Below are 25,561 nucleotides of genomic sequence, written 5' to 3' on the forward strand. Positions count from 1 at the left end.
ATCCCTTAGGAGTTATTTACTCCTTTGACATCATTATCTGATGTGGATTTAGTATAGACATTAGCCTTACTCATGTCGTTTCTTTAAGATCCGTCAGTCATTTTGCTTAACCCCTTGGTCGGCACAGACATAACCGTTACGTCCTCGGCTGCAGCACTGAGGCGAACCCCCATGAGCCGAAGGGGCAGGGATGGAAGGGTAATCGCTTCCCCTTTCACCCCTCAGTGACGTCTGATGACATCAGCACGCAATTGCAAACTGACCTCATCAGATGCCACCCCCATCCAGCGCGATCAGAAGAGGAAAAGGCCTTTCCTTTTATGTCTCTCTGAGCATTTCTGCAGCCTGATCGTGAAGCGATCGGCTGCAGAAACGCCCACTACACAACAGGGATGTTTGTTTTCTTGAAATAAACAATTAAGGGTCACTCCCCTGGGGGGCATTTTTAAGGCCTTTAGTGCCCTCCCCTCCCTACTCTACCTCCACCCCCCCCCCCCCCAAGGCAGAAACCTCTAGACATCAGGGATTTTTTATATATATATTTTTTTTTATTGTTTATACGTAGGGAGCGACCCCTTAGGCAGGGTCTCACCCCTGTTTTTTTTTTCTTCTTTTTTTAAGGCCATTTCTGCCACCCTTGGGGGCAGATAAGCCTATTTTTATAAGGGGGGCAGCAACCACTAAACACCAAGAATTTATTTTTTCAGGTCAATGTCATCCAAGGGGAGCGACCCCCTTAGCAAGGGTTGCTCCCCTGGGGGACAATTTTATTTTAGGCCATTTCTGCTGACCTTGGGGGCAGATCGGCCTACTTTTCTTAGGACAGTTTGACCCCAAAGGGGGCAGAAACCACTAGACACCAGTTTTTTTTTTTTTTTTTTTGCACCAATTTCACGCAAGGGGAGCGACATCTTAGGGAAGGGTCGTTCCCCGGGGACGGGGCAAATTTAGGCCATTTCTGCCCCCCTTGGGGGCAGATCGACCTATTTCTTTCAGGCTGATCCACCCCCGGGGTGGGGCAGAAACCACTGAGGCACCAGGGATAGGGCTGTGTGTGTTTTGTTCTTATGTTCCTTCCCAATAGAAAATGACTCCCAACATGTCTTATGACAGTTTCCGCAGGTGCTTGGACTTGTCTCAGCTTATTAGGCTTTGCACCCAAACAAAAAATGGCAGTCGACGTTTCTTACAACATTTTCTGCAGGCACGTGGGCTTGTTTTATACCTCTGACCCTCGCGCTAGCATCTTTTATTTTTTATGCACGCCTTAGGCCTTTGTCTATGGGCAATAGGGCTCGCCATTTCTCCTCTGTGCTGCTGCCAATTTTAAAAAGCATGTTATTTTATAAGGCGTACACTTACAGTTCTATACAGGATTACTCTGCTCAGGTGTATTGCTCCCTTAACACCCCTTGAGCATTTTTTTGGGATCAGACAGTCTCTGAACTCCGTATACCTTCTCTTCTTCTAAATCATCTTAACGCATTGAGGCAATTCTATCATACAGCATGGACTCGTCTTCTGGTCACTTGCCAATGTGAGTGGAGAAGGGCAACACGAAGAGTATGTAAAATGGCAAGTACAGTATTACTGCCCCTTCGCATTCTAGAATCCCGTGAAGTCATGAGCATGGTGGAACATTGCTGGCCTGTAAATAGCACTTAGCATCACAAATACCCCTGATCTCCACTATGTACATTACTGTCAATGTATTAGGGCCTGCTAAACTTGGAAAAGAACGTCTGTGGAATAAAAAGCCCTTGAGGGCATTATGGGGTGCTTCCTAGCTGGAGCAGTGAGTGTGAAATGAGCAACTACTACCCTCATTTCACATTCATTGTGTTTTTTTAAAAACATTTGTTAGGGGGGGGCATTCCCCCTCCTCTCCCGAGCCATTTCATGGCCCGGCACCCTATCAACCAGGACCAATTAACAACCCACCTTTTTTTTTTTTTTTTTTTTTTTTTTAAATGCCCCCTTTTCCCCAGAGCCATAAAAGGGCCCTGGGGACCTCATTCCTCAGGGCTAACAATTATCTTTGGGTAGAGGGGCATGCAGTCTCCCTCCCTGATCCTTCTGTAGGCCCTGGGACCCTACCCCCTTCCATTTCTTTTATTAAAGAAAAGAAGGAAGCCACTTAAGGACCCTTGGGACTCCCATCTCCCGGAGTTGATGTTTTCTTTTTGCGGAGGTGGTCATGGGGCCCCTTTGCAACCACCTAAGGACCTGGAGACCCCACCCCAGGGTCTGTTTATTTTCCCCCTCCCCAAACCCCAGCAATCCCATCTACCAAGGACTAAGTATATTTTGGGGAAGGACAGTTTGGGGCCTCCCTCTCTGAGCCATCCAGTGGCCCCAGGGACCACATCCCTTCGGGACACAATGGCAGCAGCACTGACCTAGGGATGTCATAAATTATGTCCTATACCATGTCATAAGTGGTGTCATGTGAGATCATAAGCCATGTATGGTAGGTGTACAAGTTATAGTTATCTCTGCTAACTATACCTGGTGAAGTTCTGTGTTTTTTTGTTGTTGTTTTTTTTAATTGCAAAATTTTAATGTTATCACTGACCTATTCACCTAACCATAATGTCACGTTATTTTTTTTTTTTCAGTGTAAATGTATATATATATCAGGCCTCGAAAAATCTACCTGCCCACTCGCTATGGCGAGTCATATTCTATAAGGTCAAACTATTTTTAGGACTTACTCGCCCCTTCTGGCAAGCTGACAAAGATCAGCAGCTCTGTTCAGTCAGATAGTGAAGGAGCAGTAGAGACGTCATTACATTTTCTTATCTTGTCACATTTGCTCTGTGTTCAGAGACCGAGGGCAAAAGTCAGTTTGTCTTGCAATTATTTTTCCTTCTGACTGCTGAGTTCCAGAATTTTATAAGGTGATCCTTTTGACCTGCTGCCAAAGTGTGTGAAATGAAAGGCTGTAGGTTGTCATGTTTTCCCTAATGCACAACATTGAAATAAATAAGTCAACTGTACAGACATTTCAAAATATATTTCAGTAGTTATGAAAGCCTATTTTTTTGTTGTTCTCTGTGATGAAAAAAAAAACTTTAATAGGATGAAAACAAACAGAACACTTTAGTTGGTGATGTGCAAATGACAATATGTTTTCTGAAACCCAATTTTCACAGATTATTATTAATACACTATATAGGTTTATTAGTAAAGCTGCAAGTTAGTGGGAAGGTTTTTGGACATTTCTTGTGAATTTACTGTCTGTAAATGACAGTTCCCTACCACATCATGCTTTAGTAATATATTTATTACGAGTGAGTGTTTAAACATAAACTGAGAAATACTACTGCCCTTATGGCACTGCTTTTAGTAAACTAAGAGACAAGTTCTGGATCATGTGTACCCTATATGTGGGCTACATTCTTATTATACATGGATGTTTAGTCTATTGAATCAAACAAAAGAGGTTTTGTATACAGCAGAATATGAAGAACTCATATACTTGAAGGGGCACTCATACGTGAGAACGAAGAAAAAGATGACTGTAAATAAAACATTTGCCTGGGATCACGCAATTTGAGCCCCGTTTACAGGTCAAATACATTATGGTTAGATTGAGTAGATTATTCAAGATCCTCGACCTGCAGGTCTAGTAACATTTTTATGATTTTACGAGGCCTGTATGTATGTATGCATATATATGTATAATGTTCTATCACTTCAGAGATGTAGTAAGGAGTGTTTAGGGTACAGAGATGTGTAGTGTTAAGAGTATGAAGGAGATGGGATCTAGAGATGGGTAGTGTTTAGGTGTAGGGGGGTTTAGAGTTCAGGGATTGGTAGTGTTATGGGGCATTAAGGGTTTTTAGGGGTCTGGAATGGGTGGTGTCAAAGGCTAGTAAGGGGTTAGGGTTCAAGTTTGAGTAGTGTTATGCCACAGTAAGGGATTTTTAGGGTTTACCTTAACACATGTTTTTAATATGTGTGTGCGTGCATGTGTAAGGAGTTTAAGATCTCAACATTTTTTAAATAAAAAAAATATATACCTTCACATCAAGCTTAGACGGCAAGAAGTATTTAAAACATATATAGATTCATGTATATATGGTGATAAATTAAACCATCTAAGCTGGGATGTAAAGGTACCATGATGTAAGACATCACAATGTAAGAGTAATCACAGTGTGATCATCACAGTGATGTAGTGTATCACGATGTAACAACTCACATTCCATATGTAGATCCCAAGCTTAGCTAATATCTTACCATAACTGGCCCCATCCCCTTTATGCATTCCGATTTTTAAAGTCTTCGTTTTTGCGTCTCTCATACTTACATGAAACGCGTAATATGAACCATGCAGTCAATGGAGGTGGAATATAACATTTCCCATTTCAAGTAGAAATTTTAAATTCTGTAAAGGACAAGGCTTATGCATGTTACTTTTATTTTCGCAGTAGCCAAACCCATCAACAAATATAACCAAATAGAGATCAGGAGGTACAGTTCCTAAAATACTTGAAATTAGTTCTGCATCCCAACAACAGCCAAAGAGAATTTGCAATTCTAAAATCTGAGGAATCGGTCTCCTTTCTTTTTCTTCATGCAGAGGAGTTTATCTAGTAATACTGACATATCAAACAGCAAATTCAATCTGCTTTTCTGTGCACCTAAATTAAAAGCGAAAAACATACATTCTGTATAGGTCTCTAGATCAACCTATAACTCTTGACATGCTGAAAGAGTTTGGGTGAAGATAACACATAAAAATATATCTCATTGATTCTTATAGAATTGACATCAATACAGTATACCATGCTTAAGAACCATTGTCTGTTCACAGCGGTCAGGGACTTGAATGCTGATTTACCTGATGCTGGGTGGAATAATCCTCACCTCCATGTCCTTCGAAGAACTGGAACTTTCTTTCTCAGTAGCTAAAGCTTTATTTCAGTGTCCACCACCAGCCCAGGGTTAGGCATATTCAAAGGCTGCTTGCCGCCAGCAAGCCTTTATTCATCACTACTTGAATATGAACGCTTTGAAAAGTGGAGTCAGCCACCCGTTCAGCTGATTTCTTGATATCTTACAGACATTCAACCCAGTAAGAAGCTGTTGGACGTAATAGAGCCTCATGACAAGTGTGGCAAATCTCTTTACTTCCCTTCTGCATAACCCAACATATCTATCTTTTAGTGGTAGGAGAAGAGACCTCCTCCACAAATAGCTTGTTGGTTCACATCAGAAGTTGGTGACCTTTAATGAAAAATGTCCTTTAATGTTTTAATGCATTTGCCCGCTGTCAATTTGGGGGCTCTTTTAATGAGAGAGATCAGGCATTTGATTAGGTCCTACTTATGCAACGTTTATGCTTTAAAGCAAACAAAGAAACATAGCTAGCATCGCTAAGATTTCCCTTCTTGAAAGAAACTTAGTCCGAAGTCAGAATAAAAACATGTTCAGCATGCTATTAGTTTCCTAAAGTTGGGAATATTTTGGCACCAGGGGATTCAGCCTCGCTCCTCTCACCTCTTAAATAACACTGGGTGTTGTTGAACCAAAATATGATGGGGATGTGCCTTTCTGGGACAACCAAACTTACTGACCACTGTCCTGTATGATAGCCCAAAAGAAATTTTAAGGCATGGACAACCTGTTGTAATTTGTCTAGGGACATCTTGTTAGAGGATTGTAGAACTTGAATTTTTTTAATTTATTTGAGGTGTGTTAGGTTATATTTAATTAAACGGTAGATGGCATTTATAGCATAGGGTTTGTTAGACCTGACAGCCTTAGGGTGGTCACCCTTAACTTTTTGCCTGCCTCCCTCCACTTTTTAGATACTGTTTTTGCTGGTTTTAAGACTCTGCACACTTTACCACTGCTAACCAGTGCTAAAGTGCATATGCTCTCTCTCCTTAAACATGGTAACATTGGATCATACCCAATTGGACTATTTAATTTACTTATAAGTCCCTAGTAGAGTGCACTATATGTCCCCAGGGCCTGTAGATTAAATGCTACTAGTGGGCCTGCAGCACTGATTGTGCCACCCACTTAAGTAGCCCCTTAACCTTGTCTCAGGCCTGCCATTGCAAGGCCTGTGTATGCAGTTTCACTGCCATTTCGACTTGGCATTTAAAAGTACTTTGCAAGCCTAAAGCTCCTCTTTTTCTACATATAAGACACCCCGAAGGTATGCCCTAGGTAACCCACAGGGCAGGGTGCTGTGTAGGCAAAAGGCAGGACATGTACCTGTGTAGTTTACATGTCCTGGTAGTGTAAAACTCCTAAATTCGTTTTTACACTGCTGTGAGGCCTGCTCCCTTCATAGGCTAACATTGGGACTGCCCTCATACATTGTTTGAGTGGTAGCTGCTGATCTGAAAGGAGTAAGAAGGTCATTTCTTATGGCCAGAATGGTGATACAAAATCCTGCTGACTGGTGAAGTTGAATTTAATATTGCTATTTTAGAAATGCCACTTTTAGAAAGTGAGCATTTCTCTGCACTTGAATCTTTCTGTGCCTTACAATCCACGTCTGGCTCGGTTTAGTTGACAGCTCCTTGTGCATTCACTCAGACACACCCCAAACACAGGATACTCAGCCTCACTTGCATACATCTGCATTTTGAATGGGTCTTCCTGGGCTGGGAGGTTTGAGGGCCTGCCCTCACACAAAGGACTGCCTACTGGGGCCCTGGCAGACAGGATTGAACTGAAAGGGGACCTGGTGCACTTCTAAGCCACTCTTTGAAGTCTCCCTCACTTCAAAGGCACAATTGGGTATATAAACAGGGCCTCTGCCCCTACCAACTCAGACACTTCCTGGAGAAGAAACTGGAACCAGAACCTGCATCCTGCCAAGAAGAACTGCCTGGCTGCCCAAAGGACTCACCTGTCTGCTTTCTGTGAAGGATTGCTGCCTTGCTGTTGCCCTACTGCCTTGCTGCTCTCTGGCTGTGGTGAAGTCTCGGGACCAAAAAGACTTCATCTATACAAGAAGGACTCCTTGTGCGTCGAAATTCGACGCACAGCCTGCCAGAAACGACGCACAGCCTGCACCGCGGTGCAAATTTCACTGCACGCCGAACTGGAATGACACAGGCCGGTTTCGCAACAAGAAGATCGATGCAGCGCCAGCGTAACAACCGGAAATTCAACGCACAGCCCACTGGATCGACGCACAGCCGAGCTGGAACGACGCAGCCCGACTTCAAGAGAGGAATCGACGCAGCGCCTGCCGTGCAGTAGAAAATTTGATGCAACGCCCACCGGATCAACATAGCTCCTGTGACTTCGTCCTGCCAGCGCAGGAAATCCATGCATCGTCCCCGTGGCGTCTGAAAACCCCGCAACCTGAAGAGGATCCATGACCGAGCGCCGTAAATCGACGCACAGCCGTCCTTGCGTGAAAACTTGCTGTGTGCGGCCCGAGAAATCAGCGCACACCCTTTTGTTTCCACGCATCTCCTCCTCTGAAGTTCTTTGTGGAGATTTTTCACGCGAACCAGGTACTTTGTGCTTAAAATAGACTTTGTTTGCTTTTAAAAGAAAGACACTTTATATCACTTTTCAGTGATATCTCAACATTTACTTACTGCATTTTAATAGTTTTGACGTGCATTTATCCAGATAAATATTATATATTTTTCTAAACACTGTGGTGAATTTTTGTAGTGCTTTATGGTGTTATTGTATGATTTATGGCACAAATACTTTACACATTGCCTTCTAAGTTACGCTTGACTGCTCGGTGCCAAGCTACCAGAGGGTGGGCACAGGATAATTTGGATTGTGTGTGACTTACCCTGACTAGAGTGAGGGTCCTTGCTCGGACAGGGGGTAACTGACTGCCAGCCAAAGACCCCATTTCTAGCAGGGTGCATATCAGTAAACGTACTTTTCTCTGTGCTCATCGGTGAATGCTCTGTATTCTTTCATCTGTTGAGTGAAATGAATCTTGTAACACCACACTGAGTGACAGCATCAGGAAATTGCAATTCCATCTGAGCAGAACAAGGTGCAGGAAGACCTTAGTCACTTTGGATGGGGTGTAATCCATGAGGATTCTACTGTAAACATGAAGATTTGTTTACCATATTTCCGGCGTTGTGTCACAGTACCGTTCGCATTCGCAACTAGTTGATTGGCTGAAACAAATAATTTGTGTACCGACTTAAGCATCGCCTAGGCCTCGTCCTCATCTGTGACACCACTTATTCAGGTGCTGTTGTAGCCTATTGGAACCTTTCATTGCAATAATTCAGTGGCGTACAAAGCAAGTGTCTGAAGCTCAGTGTTTGAGTAATGCTTGACATTGGTTGTCAATCACCTTCAAGATTGCAATGTCTGGTGATTCCTGATGATTTGCATTGCAGTCCTCCTACTCGAGTTCTTGCCGATTTAGTCAGCCCAAGTGTTTCTGAGTGTGATCGAATACTTAGTCACAATGCAGATTCTGAAGAAGATCAGTATATTAGTTGAACTGGACTAAGTGCTGCCCATTGTGAGTAAGCGGTTCCCATGAGTTCATCTCTCTCTCGGGGTAAAACTACCAGTATTTCGATATATGCAAAGATGTTCAAAGTATTTTACTAGTTGGTTTATGGGCCTGTCTGCAGTGCATTTATTGTGCTAATGACATGTAGGGCAACACATGCAGAGGTGAATGTGACATTCAAAAAGATGGAAGATTGGATGGCAAAATAGAAAGCAAAGGTGCACAAGAAATAATTACTAGGAGTTCCAGAAGTATAATTGCAGGGCTATTTGTGTTTGAGGTATGGTAGCATGTGGCAAATGGTGAATAATAGTTTCCTAACTTGGAATGAGTGTAAGAAGTGCAGACAAGCATTTTTAGTCTTCTAAAGAGACTCGTTTTGATGTGAATATGTGTTTTTTTTCATTCAGATGTAGGTGTCGAAGATGTTCAACCTTTGGTAGAATTTTGTTTGGGTGATAATGAGGTGTACAATTACATTTTGTTGATAACTGATAGAAAAGGATCGCAGTGAGTTGTTTGAAGTCAGTGCAGCACCCCCACTGTACTGTGATTTAATAATTAATTAAGTTGTGGTGCAAACTGTTGCCAAATCTGGAAAACGTCACAAGACGTTTTCAAGGAGTGTGTAAAGGAAGGTATGAATCCGTTCAATATTAATCCTAGTGACTATACAGGGAGTGCAGAATTATTAGGCAAATGAGTATTTTGACCACATCATCCTCTTTATGCATGTTGTCTTACTCCAAGCTGTATAGGCTCGAAAGCCTACTACCAATTAAGCATATTAGGTGATGTGCATCTCTGTAATGAGAAGGGGTGTGGTCTAATGACATCAACACCCTATATCAGGTGTGCATAATTATTAGGCAACTTCCTTTCCTTTGGCAAAATGGGTCAAAAGAAGGACTTGACAGGCTCAGAAAAGTCAAAAATAGTGAGATATCTTGCAGAGGGATGCAGCACTCTTAAAATTGCAAAGCTTCTGAAGCGTGATCATCGAACAATCAAGCGTTTCATTCAAAATAGTCAACAGGGTCGCAAGAAGCGTGTGGAAAAACCAAGGCGCAAAATAACTGCCCATGAACTGAGAAAAGTCAAGCGTGCAGCTGCCACGATGCCACTTGCCACCAGTTTGGCCATATTTCAGAGCTGCAACATCACTGGAGTGCCCAAAAGCACAAGGTGTGCAATACTCAAAGACATGGCCAAGGTAAAAAAGGCTGAAAGACGACCACCACTGAACAAGACACACAAGCTGAAACGTCAAGACTGGACCAAGAAATATCTCAAGACTGTTTTTTCTAAGGTTTTATGGACTGATGAAATGAGAGTGAGTCTTGATGGGCCAGATGGATGGGCCCGTGGCTGGATTGGTAAAGGGCAGAGAGCTCCAGTCCGACTCAGACGCCAACAAGGTGGAGGTGGAGTACTGGTTTGGGCTGGTATCATCAAAGATGAGCTTGTGGGGCCTTTTCGGGTTGAGGATGGAGTCAAGCTTAACTCCCAGTCCTACTGCCAGTTCCTGGAAGACACCTTCTTCAAGCAGTGGTACAGGAAGAAGTCTGCATCCGTCAAGAAAAACATGATTTTCATGCAGGACAATGCTCCATCACACGCGTCCAAGTACTCCACAGCGTGGCTGGCAAGAAAGGGTATAAAAGAAGGAAATCTAATGACATGGCCTCCTTGTTCACCTGATCTGAACCCCATTGAGAACCTGTGGTCCATCATCAAATGTGAGATTTACAAGGAGGGAAAACAGTACACCTCTCTGAACAGTGTCTGGGAGGCTGTGGTTGCTGCTGCACGCAATGTTGATGGTGAACAGATCAAAACACTGACAGAATCCATGGATGGCAGGCTTTTGAGTGTCCTTGCAAAGAAAGGTGGCTATATTGGTCACTGATTTGTTTTTGTTTTGTTTTTGAATGTCAGAAATGTATATTTGTGAATGTTGAGATGTTATATTGGTTTCACTGGTAATAATAAATAATTGAAATGGGTATATATTTTTTTTTGTTAAGTTGCCTAATAATTATGCACAGTGATAGTCACCTGCACACACAGATATCCCCCTAACATAGCTAAAACTAAAAACAAACTAAAAACTACTTCCAAAAATATTCAGCTTTGATATTAATGAGTTTTTTGGGTTCATTGAGAACATGGTTGTTGTTCAATAATAAAATTAATCCTCAAAAATACAACTTGCTTAATAATTCTGCACTCCCTGTAGTTTCTCTTCCAAGGTGGTGGCTGAAGTTATGGAAGATTTGGTTTAGAAGTAGGAAGAATTTAGAAAGGTATAAGTGGCACAGAAGGGTAATGCGCTTCTGATACAGAAACATCAAACTAAATTGGTAATAATATTGAAGTCAGGTAGCCTGGAACCTTGTTTTGTAAATTGTGGGAAATGTATCTGCAGAGAATCTCTGGGAATTCTATCATGAAATTGTCTCTAAAAATACGGGGAAATTATGCAGTATTAAACACACAATCATTTTGCACAAGGAGTTTAAATCAGGAGTTCATAAGGTTCCGAGAGTACCTCTCACTACCATGGTGCAGCTCTGGGGAGTGGATAAGTTGTTGAAGTGTGGAGCAAATAAAATGATCCTGTTGAGGCTTCTGAGTGGTTGAAAACAATTGGTATAGTTTGGAATGGGGATACATGGTTTAAAATGTCTGTGGTTATGTAGGAGGACACCCTTTTCCTAATATTGTTGATGTGTTAATGATGTTAGGCAAGGCAAAACAGTTTAGCGCTTTAGACTTGCCATCAAGGGAGAATCCAAACATATTACTACTTAGATTACTCCATTGGATGTGTTTTGTGTCACATGGATGCCTTTTGGGCTCACATCCATGCCTTTTTTTATTTCAACATTTTATGGATAATCTTTTCAATGGTATCAGAGGAGTTGTCTGTCCAAGATGGCTTAGGGTCTAAATACTAAGCTCTAGATAAGAACATGAACAAGGATGAGTTACTGCATCATGTTTTAGCGACACTGAAGGATAGACATTCTAAAGATCAAAATAACCGATCTAGGTTAAAGGATGGAATTCAACTAAAGGACATATTGGATTGTTCTGAAGTTACCTCCCACTTCTGGAAACCTGGGGAAGGGACCGTTGAGCACTCAGGAGATGTACCCCAGTGTCTCCCTTCACCCCCTCGGCCCCAGGTGGTGTAAGCTGGATTGATTTGTGAGCGAAATGTGATGGGGGAGAGCAAGTTAAAGCTTTGATTCTTTTTGGACCAGGGTGGGGGTATGGCCGCCTCCACAGAAGCATTAGAACGGGCCCGTGGGGAATCCACAGAAACATTTGGGGCGGACCAGACACATGCCCTCACCCCCCTCCTTTTTTCTCTTCTCATTTCTTATTTTGAGTTCCCCCAAACAGTAGAACGAAGCAAGAGCTTGTGTTTGAGTGGAATAGAGTGTGGTGTTTGATGCCAGTGAGCTACCTTTGCATTTGTTGTACAACCGGGAAGCAACAGGACAGGGCTCGCTGGACTGACCAGTAGCTCGACTGTTCTTCCCCATTATATTATTAATCTGATTGACAGTTGTCGAGTGTATGTATAAATGCGGTTTGAATGTTGAACTTACACAGCTAGCTACTGAGTCCTGAGTTGGGAATATATGGGAATGCACTGGTTGTTTAATGATGTTTACCCTGTGGTTGGGGTGGGATGGGATGATTTGTTTTGTTTGGCATTGGTTGTTGCTTATAGGATTGTGGTGTGGAATGTGTGGGGCCTGAACTCCTACACTAAGAGATATAGGGTCCACACATATCATAGAAGACAGGGTATACAGATCGCCCTGTTGCAGGAAAAAAATCTCACAGCTATTGTGGCACAGAAAGTACAGCAGAAGTGGACGTGAAAGTTGTACTCCGCCACTTAGTCTAATTAGTGTGGGCAAGTAAACGTAGCAGAGTTACGTTGGCTATCCTGACGCTGGGTATGGGTTTAGGGGATCTAGGCTTACCGGACATACGACTGTATTATTTCGCCAGCCTGCTTCAATCAGCGGCTCTATGATGTACCGATGGCCCCAACACAGAACAACCCTTACTGGGCGCATGGGGTGAGGGAGTGGAGCTGCCACACTACCTCATATTGGGGTTGGGCGTGCCCGCCGGCTGCCCCTTCATTGTTCAACGGATGACCACGACGTGGGAGCAGGTTGTGACACAAATGTTGCGCCAGGTTCTGTATGCTAAGTTGTTGCCACTACGATGGCTGAAACCTATACAAGACATACAGACGGTCATGGACTTGTCGCAGTGATACGGAGGTGTTTGAACTGCACTGGATGATCTGTTCCACAACAGCATGTTTCTCTCGATGGCAGAAGCACGGGCCTCATTTGGCCTACCTGAGGGACAGTTTCAATACGCCAAAATATCCTGGACAATCCGAGAAGTTTGGCTGACATTACCCAATGAGCAGGAGGAGTCTCAGACACTGCAGACAGTGCTGGACCCTGGGTCCATTAGGGGCCTGATATCCCACTTATACACAGCTTTTAAGGGGGACCAACTTACTGACTCCACTTCAGTGCAAAACAGATGGATGGAATCATTGTCCACTGAGCTCTCGGCGGGTGCCTGGGAGAACCCATTCGCACAAGTGAAGGAAGTGACTTGCAACAAGTGATTTTCAATTTTCGCAATTTTATTACCTCCACCAGTTGTCCCTCCGCTCCTACATAGAATTGACAGAACACGCTTGGCAGCATGCCTTTGGTGCAGATCGTCGCCAGTGACATTACTTCATATGACATGAGACTGTGGTATGCTGAGGCCCTACTGGACAGAGGTCCTACAGAAGCTGAGAGAGGCAACGCAACTTGAGCTAGAATCCTCATTAGAGCATTGCCTCCTGGGGGGTCCTTCTATCGCCCCACCCCCCGGCGATCGCATCAGTCACAGGATGGCTTTGTTGGGGCTAGTCTTGGACAAGTGCCGAATAGCTGTACATTGGGCGCAGCCCGCTCCCCACATGGGTGATAGGTGGGTGGCAGGTGTCCTTGAAGTGCACGGCAGAGGAGAGGTGCCTACGCGATGTGTGCACAGAAGCAGAAGAAAACACAGAGCGGGATCTCAGTATATGGGCGGCAATATTGGATGCTTTAACAGCAGGTCCTGACAGTAATGATGGCCCAGAGAGGGAGTCGGGGGACCCAGCACCCTGAGACATTGCACGTCCCTGACCCAGCCCTGGGGCTGAAGGTGCGCCTGAACTTACACCGTCGTGTGCGTGAGGTACTCCCTTGGGGGGGATGGGGATGGCGGTGTGTGGAGGGTTGTGCGGAGCCCCACGCCCCCACAGTCACACCCACGGATCCCTTTTCCCCTCAGCCCGTAACGAGCCCACTTACCATCTCCTGGCCCCCTTGGCTTTCCCCTATTCCCCTCCATGCCTCACCCCCTCTCTAATTGTAGGAATGACCATTGGTGCGCTACTTTTACTGTTAGTTGTTTGAACTGATGATCACTGACTCGTCTGTTTCACTAAGCTGTAATAATATACCTATGTGTCTGCAATACGTTGTGCATTATGTACATCGTACCCTGCACTTTGTTTGAATGTATGCCGCAAGTATACATGCTTGAGTGCAGCACACTGGTATATAATAGTAATATATGTTGTGAACAAATACAATAAAGACATGTTAAAAAAATAAAGTTACCTCCTCAAACAAACAAGAATAAACTGACATTTTGTGACTGCTGGAGTGCTAAGTAATGTTTTCGGATAAACCTTGCACAATAAGAGACTTGCTAAAGAATGATATGGAATCAACTATCAAGGAAAATTGGGTAAGATTAAACACTAACTGCACCAGCTCTTTTGGCAGTTGATGCAAGTTGTAAGGGTGTGGGTGCCATTCTAACACAAATGCAGGGGGTGAAGAGATTATTGTTGTATTTGTGTCATGCTTTAAATAATGCAAAGAAAAAGTATTCTGTGGTCGAGTGAGCGACACAAACGTTTATGCAGGGTTCAAATCATTTTAGATTTTGTGGGGTACACTGTATGTAATTGTTCAGATCACAAACCTATGGTGAAGTTAATATCTGCCAAAGTTTTAGTAGATGCGAAGTGGGTCATCATGTTACATGAGTATAATTTTAAAATGGGACATGTGGCAGATTGGGAGAATATAGTTATTGACGAATTATCAGTAAACAGAGTGACTGAGCATAATGAGCAGATGTTTGAGGTGAATGGTTTGGAAGATGATGTATGGTATGAGAATACAGTTCGAGTGCAAATTTTGGAGTCTGATTGGTTTGCAGCCATAGATAGTGATGTGGATTTGAAGGACGTCAGGAAGTATGCAGTGCAAGGTTGTGCTGGTGATATAGATCAAGGTAGGAGGTTTGCTGGTAATGAATGAATTATGTCAATTCTGTTGGAGTTTTAATAAATGGAAGGGTTATGCTCCCAGTGGTGTTGGCAAACATGATAATAGATATGCCTCATAAAGGGCAAGTTGAAAGGAGTATGACATAGTGCCATGCTTCAGAAACATATCTGGTGGTGAGGTATGTCAAGGAGATTGACAACAGTTTAAAGAGTGAAATTGTACCTTTATATCCTGTCCCTATTCCATATAAGGTATGACTTAGTTGCTTATTGTGGGCCTAATGAACTCTGTATAGAGGAATTACTGGGTTGCTATGGTAATCGGTGTTTACTTGTTTAAGTAGATTGAAGTGCAGTTTGTTAGATATTGTGCAGGTTCTAGGAGAGTATTTCTGAGTAAGGTGGTACCCCAAGTTTTGACAGTAGATAACGGTTTTCAGCAATGTTCAACAGAAAGTAGTGCATTTTTTAAAAGTCAGGGAGTGGAGAATACACATACGGCTTTTTACAATCTCAAAGCCAATGACTTAGTGGAGAGAGACAATCGGAGGTTTAGTGGAAACCTGGCAGTTAAGGAGTGTTTGTCTTGAGGAGATGAGTAGTAAAACGATTGTGGGTGTACTGCACAGCACCTCCTGCTGTGACTAAAAATACCCTGTTTGTTTTTTAATGATAGAATGGTGTGCTGGAAAAAAGGTGTCTTGTTTGGTTGGAACATGATGGTTGTCATGTTGATACTGAGAGGCGTATAGAGGACGTGCGTGTTATGACCAGAATAAGGTCAGGAGGGAGTGATGATTACAATGTAGGGCTCTGTGGACCACCTCTGATTAATTACTGGAATCTGGGGATCCTCACCGAGTCACTGGAAGTTGGGGACTACCAGCCAAAGAAACCTATATGAGTTGAATTCTAAAACAATACACATATATTAAACAAGTATACACCAAACAAATACACAGATACTTAAATTGTTTCCTTAATTGTTCAGTTCACAGTCGAATATAGCAACATCTTTCACAGTTTGAACTTTGCTTCATTATTTGCATATACTTTATTAATTCTAATGCATTATTTGATACCTTTAAAACACTGTCATGGACACTCTGAGTAGGCCTTGCAGATCCCCATAGGTCCTCTGACCACAGATTAAGAACCACTGATAAAAGGGATTGTGTGAGGGAGAGGAACCTAGGTTTTGTCAATAAACTAGATTCCAAATAGACCCTTGTATGATCATGAAGGTTAATAATTATGTTGTGGTCGAAGGTGATTATAGATAAAGCAAGAATAGATTAGTAAAGTGTCCTATTGAATCTCCTAACCTGTGGCCCAGGGAACTCTGGTGGTCTGCAAAGCCTACTCAGGAGGTTCGCGACAGCAACGAAAGTTAAATAATATCAATAGATTAATAAAGTGTATATAAATAAAGAAGCAAAATATACAATTGAAAAATGTAAACTGGTCTGTTAATGTGCAGGATTTTGCAATTGGGGTCTAAAAATCAAGTTAGTATAGTCAGATTGATTTCTGGGACCAGTGCATGTGCATCAGACAGATTATATGGATGATGAGTGACCTGAATTGAATTCCCATTAAAATGTTGATGTTGGTTTTTTTAATTAATTAATTAAATACAATATTTCATAATTTGTTTTTGTTTTTACAAATGCTTGGTTCTGTATTTTTTGTGTATTGTTTTGGAGTTCAAATCAATGAAAATGCTCAGGCTGGGGTTGCAGGCTTCCAGTAATGACTCAGTGTATGTCCCTGGACTCCAATAATGAGTCAGTGGGGGTTCCCGGGTTTCACTAATGATTAATTGCGTGTCCACAGAAGTCTGAAAGGTTAAGAACTACTGTTCTGTGCTGTGTTTGTGTACTAGTTATAGTCAGTGGCTGTTTAATGTGTGGGTACAGGTATGTTTGTGTATGTTGTGCCATTATCTGTCATAGGTATTTGCAAATATTTATTCCACATTTTGTAAAGAGGGAAATGTAATAAGCTTAAGAACTTTCTTTTAAGGGAATGTTTATATTACATAAGCTGGGGAAAATTATTTTAAGTTAATTCAGCTGAGGTTGGCTGTGCCTGGTTATGGGATGTAAATACAGGGAGTGCAGAATTATTAGGCAAGTTGTATTTTTGAGGATTAATTTTATTATTGAACAACAACCATGTTCTCAATGAACCCAAAAAACTCATTAATATCAAAGCTGAATATTTTTGGAAGTAGTTTTTAGTTTGTTTTTAGTTTTAGCTATGTTAGGGGGATATCTGTGTGTGCAGGTGACTATTACTGTGCATAATTATTAGGCAACTTAACAAAAAAAAATATATACCCATTTCAATTATTTATTATTACCAGTGAAACCAATATAACATCTCAACATTCACAAATATACATTTCTGACATTCAAAAACAAAACAAAAACAAATCAGTGACCAATATAGCCACCTTTCTTTGCAAGGACACTCAAAAGCCTGCCATCCATGGATTCTGTCAGTGTTTTGATCTGTTCACCATCAACATTGCGTGCAGCAGCAACCACAGCCTCCCAGACACTGTTCAGAGAGGTGTACTGTTTTCCCTCCTTGTAAATCTCACATTTGATGATGGACCACAGGTTCTCAATGGGGTTCAGATCAGGTGAACAAGGAGGCCATGTCATTAGATTTCCTTCTTTTATACCCTTTCTTGCCAGCCACGCTGTGGAGTACTTGGACGCGTGTGATGGAGCATTGTCCTGCATGAAAACCATGTTTTTCTTGAAGGATGCAGACTTCTTCCTGTACCACTGCTTGAAGAAGGTGTCTTCCAGGAACTGGCAGTAGGACTGGGAGTTGAGCTTGACTCCATCCTCAACCTGAAAAGGCCCCACAAGCTCATCTTTGATGATACCAGCCCAAACCAGTACTCCACCTCCACCTTGCTGGCGTCTGAGTCGGACTGGAGCTCTCTGCCCTTTACCAATCCAGCCACGGGCCCATCAATCTGGCCCATCAAGACTCACTCTCATTTCATCAGTCCATAAAACCTTAGAAAAATCAGTCTTGAGATATTTCTTGGCCCAGTCTTGACGTTTCAGCTTGTGTGTCTTGTTCAGTGGTGGTCGTCTTTCAGCCTTTCTTACCTTGGCCATGTCTCTGAGTATTGCACACCTTGTGCTTTTGGGCACTCCAGTGATGTTGCAGCTCTGAAATATGGCCAAACTGGTGGCAAGTGGCATCGTGGCAGCTGCACGCTTGACTTTTCTCAGTTCATGGGCAGTTATTTTGCGCCTTGGTTTTTCCACACGCTTCTTGCGACCCTGTTGACTATTTTGAATGAAACGCTTGATTGTTCGATGATCACGCTTCAGAAGCTTTGCAATTTTAAGAGTGCTGCATCCCTCTGCAATATATCTCACTATTTTTGACTTTTCTGAGCCTGTCAAGTCCTTCTTTTGACCCATTTTGCCAAAGGAAAGGAAGTTGCCTAATAATTATGCACACCTGATATAGGGTGTTGATGTCATTAGACCACACCCCTTCTCATTACAGAGATGCACATCACCTAATATGCTTAATTGGTAGTAGGCTTTCGAGCCTATACAGCTTGGAGTAAGACAACATGCATAAAGAGGATGATGTGGTCAAAATACTCATTTGCCTAATAATTCTGCACTCCCTGTATATACATATATTTGCTGAAAACACTAAGGTTAAAGGGACGTTATAGTTAGGTGAAAATGTCAGTTAAAACACACTGTCAGCTTGTCAAGTATCTAAAAGGTAAGAGACAAACTTTTTTTGATTTAATGCTGGCACTTTATTTAAAATAAGAAGGTAGAGATGAATGTACTCAACTCCTCGGTGAAGGGCTTGATGAACAAATAGTTTTTGGGCCACGGGGCTCATATCTGACCACGTTAGATTTCCCTAACGTAAAGTCCACCAGCAATGAGCAGCGCCGTTCTGTAGGTTAAGTACTGTTCCCACCGTGCACAACAGGTACACTCTGGCTGAAGGACAACATCCCACTATGGAAGCAAACAATCAGATAAATAAAATATGATCCTGCTGAGTTTATTTAAAATCCTTCGGGATTGTTTTGTCTTTATTGCAGAGTACAGTAAACCCATTACTAGTGTTAGTTTACATACTACATTTTGACAAGTCTGGAGCACATATTATGTACTCGTGTTCGCTACGCGAGGAATCATACCTTTTTAACCTGTTAAAAAGTGTATTACTTTTGGTAGAGACATCACCTCAGTAATGTCTGATGATATGTATCAGTAATATGTTCCATGCAGCAAGGAGGGAGACTGAGGTAACTTGGAATCAGGTTGGTGTACATTTAAGAACTTTATCTGTGTGCGTTACTAAGAACAAAAAAATGACTTTTTACCTGTAGAAATTCTTTCATTTATGTTAGATACATGTTAACAGTATATAAACATAAGATAGTAAACCGGCGTACATAGGAGGTGCTTTCCACCTGTTAAAATTGTGTAGATTAACTCAACACTAGTACTGCAAGTACTAGGGGTGGTCACTGGTGTAGGTCAATGTACCAGGTATACAGCGTTGGACCACTGTCTATGTACCCAGTCCGTCAGGATCATAGGAAAGCTACTAGTTTGCTCATTCCTAAGATGTCCTGTTATTTTAGAAGATACTGTGCCGTGGTCCCGCAGGGTGTACTTCATGTACTATTAGAATATTCTTTTCTAATACCAAAAGACATCTTCAGGTATGCTTACAGCCCATACAACTGATATCCGTGCAAACAGAACATCACAATTCTATTGAGCTCACTATTACCTTCTGACATATATCAGCACTGCTTATTAAATATTTCATATATAATATTTCTGAATGTAATATTTAAGTTTCTGATACGTTTTCTTCTACAGCCATCATCGTTTTCTCATCAGGTGGGGAGCTGAAGTTGTCTTTTTTTTTTTTTAAATAGCTTGATCAATATTTGCCACTATTCTCTTTCTCCTCCCAAATCAGGACCCCCAGGCTCCTCCTACATGCTGAATAAGATGAGTCTCTCTTTGTCTCTTCTGGTTTTACTCTGCCATCTACAAAAGAGAGCCTACACTCATCCCAGAGTGCCTTCTATAGCCTTACTTGAACCAACTCTTGTTTTTTTTCTCAATTCCTTTCCTGCCTATGCAGAACGTAGCTAATCAGAGGCTGGTAGCTACAGCACGTTGAATTATGACCACTCGGTCTAGGGTGATATATGTGACAAGAATGTGTTTTTCTCAAAGAGGAGGTTGTGTTAGTGTGGAACAAGTTGGCCTGAGGCAGGCTTCCTGAGTGCTTTGTATGTTGAGGTGGAACCCATTGGGCCATATGGTACAGAATGCTTGATGTGGATATTTGCAGATTGTGGAGTGCGCTTTAGGTTGCGTAATGTCTAATGGGGTTAGTATGAGCACATACACACACATTTATCTTGGTGTTTCGCAGTGCTTAATTTGTAAATAAAAAGGTGCCGGTGCCCAAAGCCCTCCTGTTAAACACGCGGCTGCTGCAGTTAAATGTCCGAGCACAGAGTAATGAGGCAGTGTAATCCTGAAGCCATCTCTGGCCTCTTCAATCCATTTACAGCCACTCCCTGCCCCTTCAGCACACTCTTGCAGCTTTCTGCTTTCTTCCTTTGTAACGCTTTTTTGTTTTTCTCTTCCTCTGTCTTTTCCGTATGTGCCTTTTTGCTCTCAGCAAGTGCTTGAGGCAGAAGACTTAGCGCCGGCCCTCAAAAATAAGTGCAGGTGCTCAGCACTGGAAACAACAAGCACAGATTAAGCACTGGTGCTTCGTCTATTAAATAGGATAAATATATGCTACAGTACCAATCTGAGGTTGTATCAGCCTGGCTTCATTTATGTGACATTGCAGAGGCTTAGGTTGCAGCCCAAAGTCTCCTGGTTTTCAATGCATTCCTTGGCAGCTTGATGCAAAGCGATGCTGCACAGTTGGAGATGATTTCTACAATATATTACTGCAGAGTTCATTAACTGTGCTGTGAAATTGCTTTTTGTTGCCCTGCGGACTGGATTTATTGCATAGCTAAAAAATATCATAATAGCTTTATTCCAATAGATTTTATTTAATTTTTCTGAAGAGAAATCACTGCCTTGTGGAGAAGTTAGGACTCGTGGTGGTTTGCTGCAGCACACTGGTCCTCTGAATCGTGGAATGTCCACTGATGATCAATACCTCTTTTTCTCCTCAGGGTTCGGCAGCTGGTAAAGGATTCACTGATGGCTCCTACCAGGGCCAGAAGCTTTTCAGCTGCCAGGAGAACTGTGGTGTCATTGTACCCATCAGCCGCATCGAGCCATCGGACTGTCCTGTTGGTCAGCAAGACATCCCAGGAGAGAGAATGCAACATCATGCCGCCTCATCCACAGATGAGCAAGTTCCACGCCTGGAACTGGGTGCCCGGGTATTCTTCTGGATGGGAGAAGAGCAGCAACTGGGCAAGGTTGTATACTGTGACCCGCTACCCAACAAGGAGGATCTTGGGGTGTATGTGGGTATCTTACTGGTGAGTAATTTGGGATACTATAAAAGTACATCAAATGATGTAATGGGTGCCAGGACTCGTATTAAAGCCTGCCAAGATGTCACTGTGCCGGTGCCCCACTCGTCCAGGACCTTGATACTTTCTAACCTACAAATCCTGGCTTCAGGTTCTGAAAGTATGATCAACGCATGCCTTGCTGATCTGCCCCAGAGACCGAAATGGTGCTGTTGAAGCAGCCTGTATCCTGAGCTGAGAATGTAGGGGAAAGGGAGGGCTTGGTGTAGAGGACAGAGGAATGTTGTGTGCTCTGTGTAGTCAAAGCAGGGGCTGGTGTGCTTGTGTGGTGAAGAGTCTTTCTGTGGCCCCCATGATGCTGCCGTGGCTATCTGCTTGTTAGAGTCATGCAGGCTGAGCTCAGTTTATTCAGGCCTAGTGTAACTGCTTTTGCTTTCTTCATAGTATTAAAATTAGACTAGGAGCAGAAAGATAGCCCAGTGTATTCTGACCTGAAGGGTCTTGAGAAAAGCTGCAATGCAGTAGAAACAACTGTCCACGCTGATCTGGTTATAGGCTTGCAGCTACAGGTGGTACAAAGGTGGCTAGCACTGTAATTCCTTTTCTGATGCAGGGCTATCCATTTTCTTTATTAACTTGAACTCATTCGTTTTAGGCCGAGGTGCCTGCAGAGCTCAAGATGTCTGTGATCACCAGACTGGTGGTAAAAAAACAAAACTCAGTTGCTGAAGGGAAAGGGGGCATAACTGGTGTAGTGTAGCATGCTGTGCCTCCAGGTGAGGGAAAAATACCTCTCAGGGTGATCATCTCTGACCTGCAGAGATGTCCTCAGACACCTAGGTGTTGCAGTTACATGATTAAATTATACCTAAACCAGTTTAACAAACAACAAACATAATAAAATGTGTACAAGTTAATGCATGTCAGTCCCCTTGCCAAGCTTTGATTATGGTGCTGCAAGAAGCTGTTTGTAAGTTTTGCCACTGTGAAATATGGCCCAGTATCTGGTATTTTCTCCTTGCAATCTTGGTGTAGGCGGGGCAGTGGTTGTATCTAACACAGTGCTATACCATTAAACCCCAACAAGCCCCCCTCCGGGAGTGAGCTGGACCATCACACCGTCCCTTGACTTAGCCCACTTCTCTGTGTGCTCCTGTTCCTGCTGCTTGTGACTTAAGACTGTTGAGTACTGAAAGCATAGATAAGTCCTTCTCCAAATTAACAGTTACAATTCAGAACCAATATTAATTATTTGAAGGCTGTGCCCAACTCATGGCAGCCGATCCACTATCTCTTGGCATATGAGACTACTCTTGTATGGCCGGGTCTACTCATGACCTAATAGTGCCCATTCCAGGAATATTGTGAGCATCTCTGGCATAAATAGGCCTGTCATGATGATGTAATTGTTGCCACTGTGAGCATTTCTTGCATCATTGACCCCAACCCAAGCGTAATGGGGGCCCTGGCGTCATACTGGTAGTTTTTGTATATGATGGAAATTCTTTGGTACCATTATGCCCACTCCAGGCATAATTTAGACCCTGATGTAATGGCATATTGTGGGCATCTCTGGAATGATGGAGCTCACATCTGGCAAAATGTGTTTTGGAAGATAGGGGAAATCTCTAATAAGATCGGGCCCATCTTTGGCATAATGATGGTTATTCTTGGCATATTGTGGGTATCCTTGGCATGAAGATGCTCCCTAGTATGCTGGTTGCCGTTCCTAGCATGATGGGACCCAGCCGTTGCATAATGGTGTATAACCTCTGTGTATTATAGGCATTCCTGGAATTATGGAGGCCACCTCTGGCATGATGGTGCCTATCTTTGACATATCTTTGGCATTTCTGATATATGTGTGTGGCCGTACAGGGCATGATGTTAGTGAAAATCTGTGGGGCATAGTGGGCAGCCCTGATTTTTGGGAATGGCTCAGAGGCACAAAGGGCTAAATCTGTCCATGTATGGAAGTAGTACCTTAGTACTTGATGAATCCAGACTTGGTTTTGTTTTCCACCTGATGGCAATTTTCAGGAAAGCTTCACAACATCAATCTTTGATACTACCATATTATCTTTCAAGTTGATTATTGAGCCTGTCCTTGTTCATAGAGAGATTTCAAGTGGCTCTTTTTAGCTTGCTTAGTGCAGTACAAATCTGCCAAATAAATCCATGACAATTATAAGCTGATGTTGGGGCACAAAACGTTTTTAGTTATAAGAGAAAACTTGAACTTTAGGAAGACAATTGGTTCTTCTTGAAAAGAGCTGTTATGGGCGTGGGAAAAGGATTTGCGTCCACTAAACAAAAAAAATCAACATTTGATGGTAGCATTTGTTTGTTTTTAGAAACTGGTAAGCTTATTTTTGGGAACTAAAATACATTTCCCCGAAAGAAGCTGGACTCACTCACTTTGCTTGCCTGCCCAGTGTTACAAAGGACTGCCAACTGACAGTTGCGCAGTAGAATGTTCAGTTGTATTATTTTATATCAGCATAAACTACTATCGATCTACAAGGCAGACCAACTACTCTAAAAGCAGTTACAAAGTAAATAAACCCACCAAAACACAGCCATCATGTTTCCAAAAAGTCTACAAGCTTCATCGTTCGTCATTTGCTCCTATTTTAAGCAAATGAACAAGTCGGGTAACTTGTGACTACATTCAACTGTAACTCAAAATGCACTATTAACCCAATCTCCTCAAGCACCAAACTGAATCCGGAAACTCTTGTAATAGTTTCTGTTCACTGGCGAGTGGTGCTAGTAGCTTCTATTAGGAGTATTTTCTACCTCTGGACATGACAACACAAAGCTGCATATAAACTCCACCCTTGTTTGATGATTTCACTTCTTCTTTTACAACACCCTTCGATGTGAAATGAGAGCTTAGTTCCTTCAATTTTCAACTCTTCCAAGTTTTCTAAGGAAACCCTTTTGACAGTGTACAGAAGTTCTCCGCCCAAAAAAAACTGCAGGGCATGGAGGTCGATAAACCAAAATACTAGGGGTAGCAGAAGTGACATCGCACTCCCTTTGACCAATGATTACATCACCGGAAGTGACACCATGGACCAACACCCCTAGTTGTAGAACAGGAAGTGATCAATCAATCAATCAATCACAATATTTATAAAGCGCGCTATGTACCCGTCAGGGTTTCGAGGCGCTGAGGGGAGGGGGGGGCGTGGTGCGCTGCGGTTTAGCGGTCGAAGAGCCAGGTCTTGAGGAGCCTTCTGAATGCGATGAGGTCCTGGGTCTGGCGTAGAGGTGTGGGGAGAGAGTTCCAGGTCTTGGCGGCGAGGAAGGAGAAGGATCTGCCGCCGGAGGTCTTGCGCTGGATTCGGGGTACGATGGCGAGGGCGAGGTTGGCGGATCGGAGTTGACGAGTTGGAGTGTAGAAGTTAAGTCTGGTGTTGAGGTAGGAGGGTCCGGTGTTGTGAAGCGCCTTGTGAGCGTGGGTGAGGAGTTTGAAGGTGATCCTCTTGTCTACCGGGAGCCAGTGGAGTTCCTTTAGGTGAGGGGAGATGTGACATCGGCGGGGTATGTCGAGAATCAGTCGGGCGGAGGCATTTTGGATACGTTGGAGTCGTTTGATGTCTTTGGTTGGGATGCCTGTGTAGAGTGCGTTGCCGTAGTCAAGTCTGCTGCTGACGAGGGCCTGGGTCACCGTCTTTCTGGTTTCTGTTGGAATCCACTTGAAGATTCTGCGGAGCATTCGAAGGGTGTTGAAACAGGAGGAGGAGACGGCGCTGACCTGTTTGGACATGGTGAGGGCGGAGTCCAGGATGAAGCCGAGGTTTCTTGCGTGGTTGGCAGGGGTGGGCGGGGGTCCGAGGTCGGAGGGCCACCATGAGTCGTTCCAGGCCGAGGGAGTGCGCCCGAGGATGAGGACTTCCGTCTTGTCGGAGTTGAGTTTCAGGCGACTGTTGTTCATCCAATCGGCGATGGCTTTTAGTCCCTCGTGGAGGTTTGTTTTGGCGGTGAGCGGGTCTTTGGTCAGGGAGAGGACGAGCTGGGTGTTGTCGGTGTAGGAGATGATGCTGAGATGATGTTGGCGGGCCAGTTTAGCGAGGGGGGCCATGTAGACGTTGAACAACGTAGGGCTGAGGGAGGATCCTTGGGGGACGCCGCAGAT

At 43.2% G+C, this 25,561-nt stretch overlaps 1 protein-coding gene across 2 annotated transcripts in view; it reads left to right on the top strand.

Moving 5' to 3' along the window:
* The window catches only part of LOC138299755 (ubiquitin carboxyl-terminal hydrolase CYLD-like), a 221,132-nt gene that overhangs the window by 28,799 nt on the left and 166,772 nt on the right, over positions 1-25,561 (top strand). For both annotated transcript variants that reach the window (XR_011204832.1, XM_069238293.1), the window contains exon 3: positions 21,109-21,423. Coding sequence is in view for 1 of the 2 variants with exons in the window: in XM_069238293.1 (XP_069094394.1) it covers positions 21,109-21,423 (315 nt within the window). In the remaining variant the exon portion in view is untranslated. The remainder of the gene's footprint in view (positions 1-21,108; positions 21,424-25,561) is intronic.

Source organism: Pleurodeles waltl, chromosome 6 (assembly GCF_031143425.1).
Source record: "Pleurodeles waltl isolate 20211129_DDA chromosome 6, aPleWal1.hap1.20221129, whole genome shotgun sequence".
In the NCBI taxonomy this organism is placed as follows: Eukaryota; Metazoa; Chordata; class Amphibia; order Caudata; family Salamandridae; genus Pleurodeles; species Pleurodeles waltl.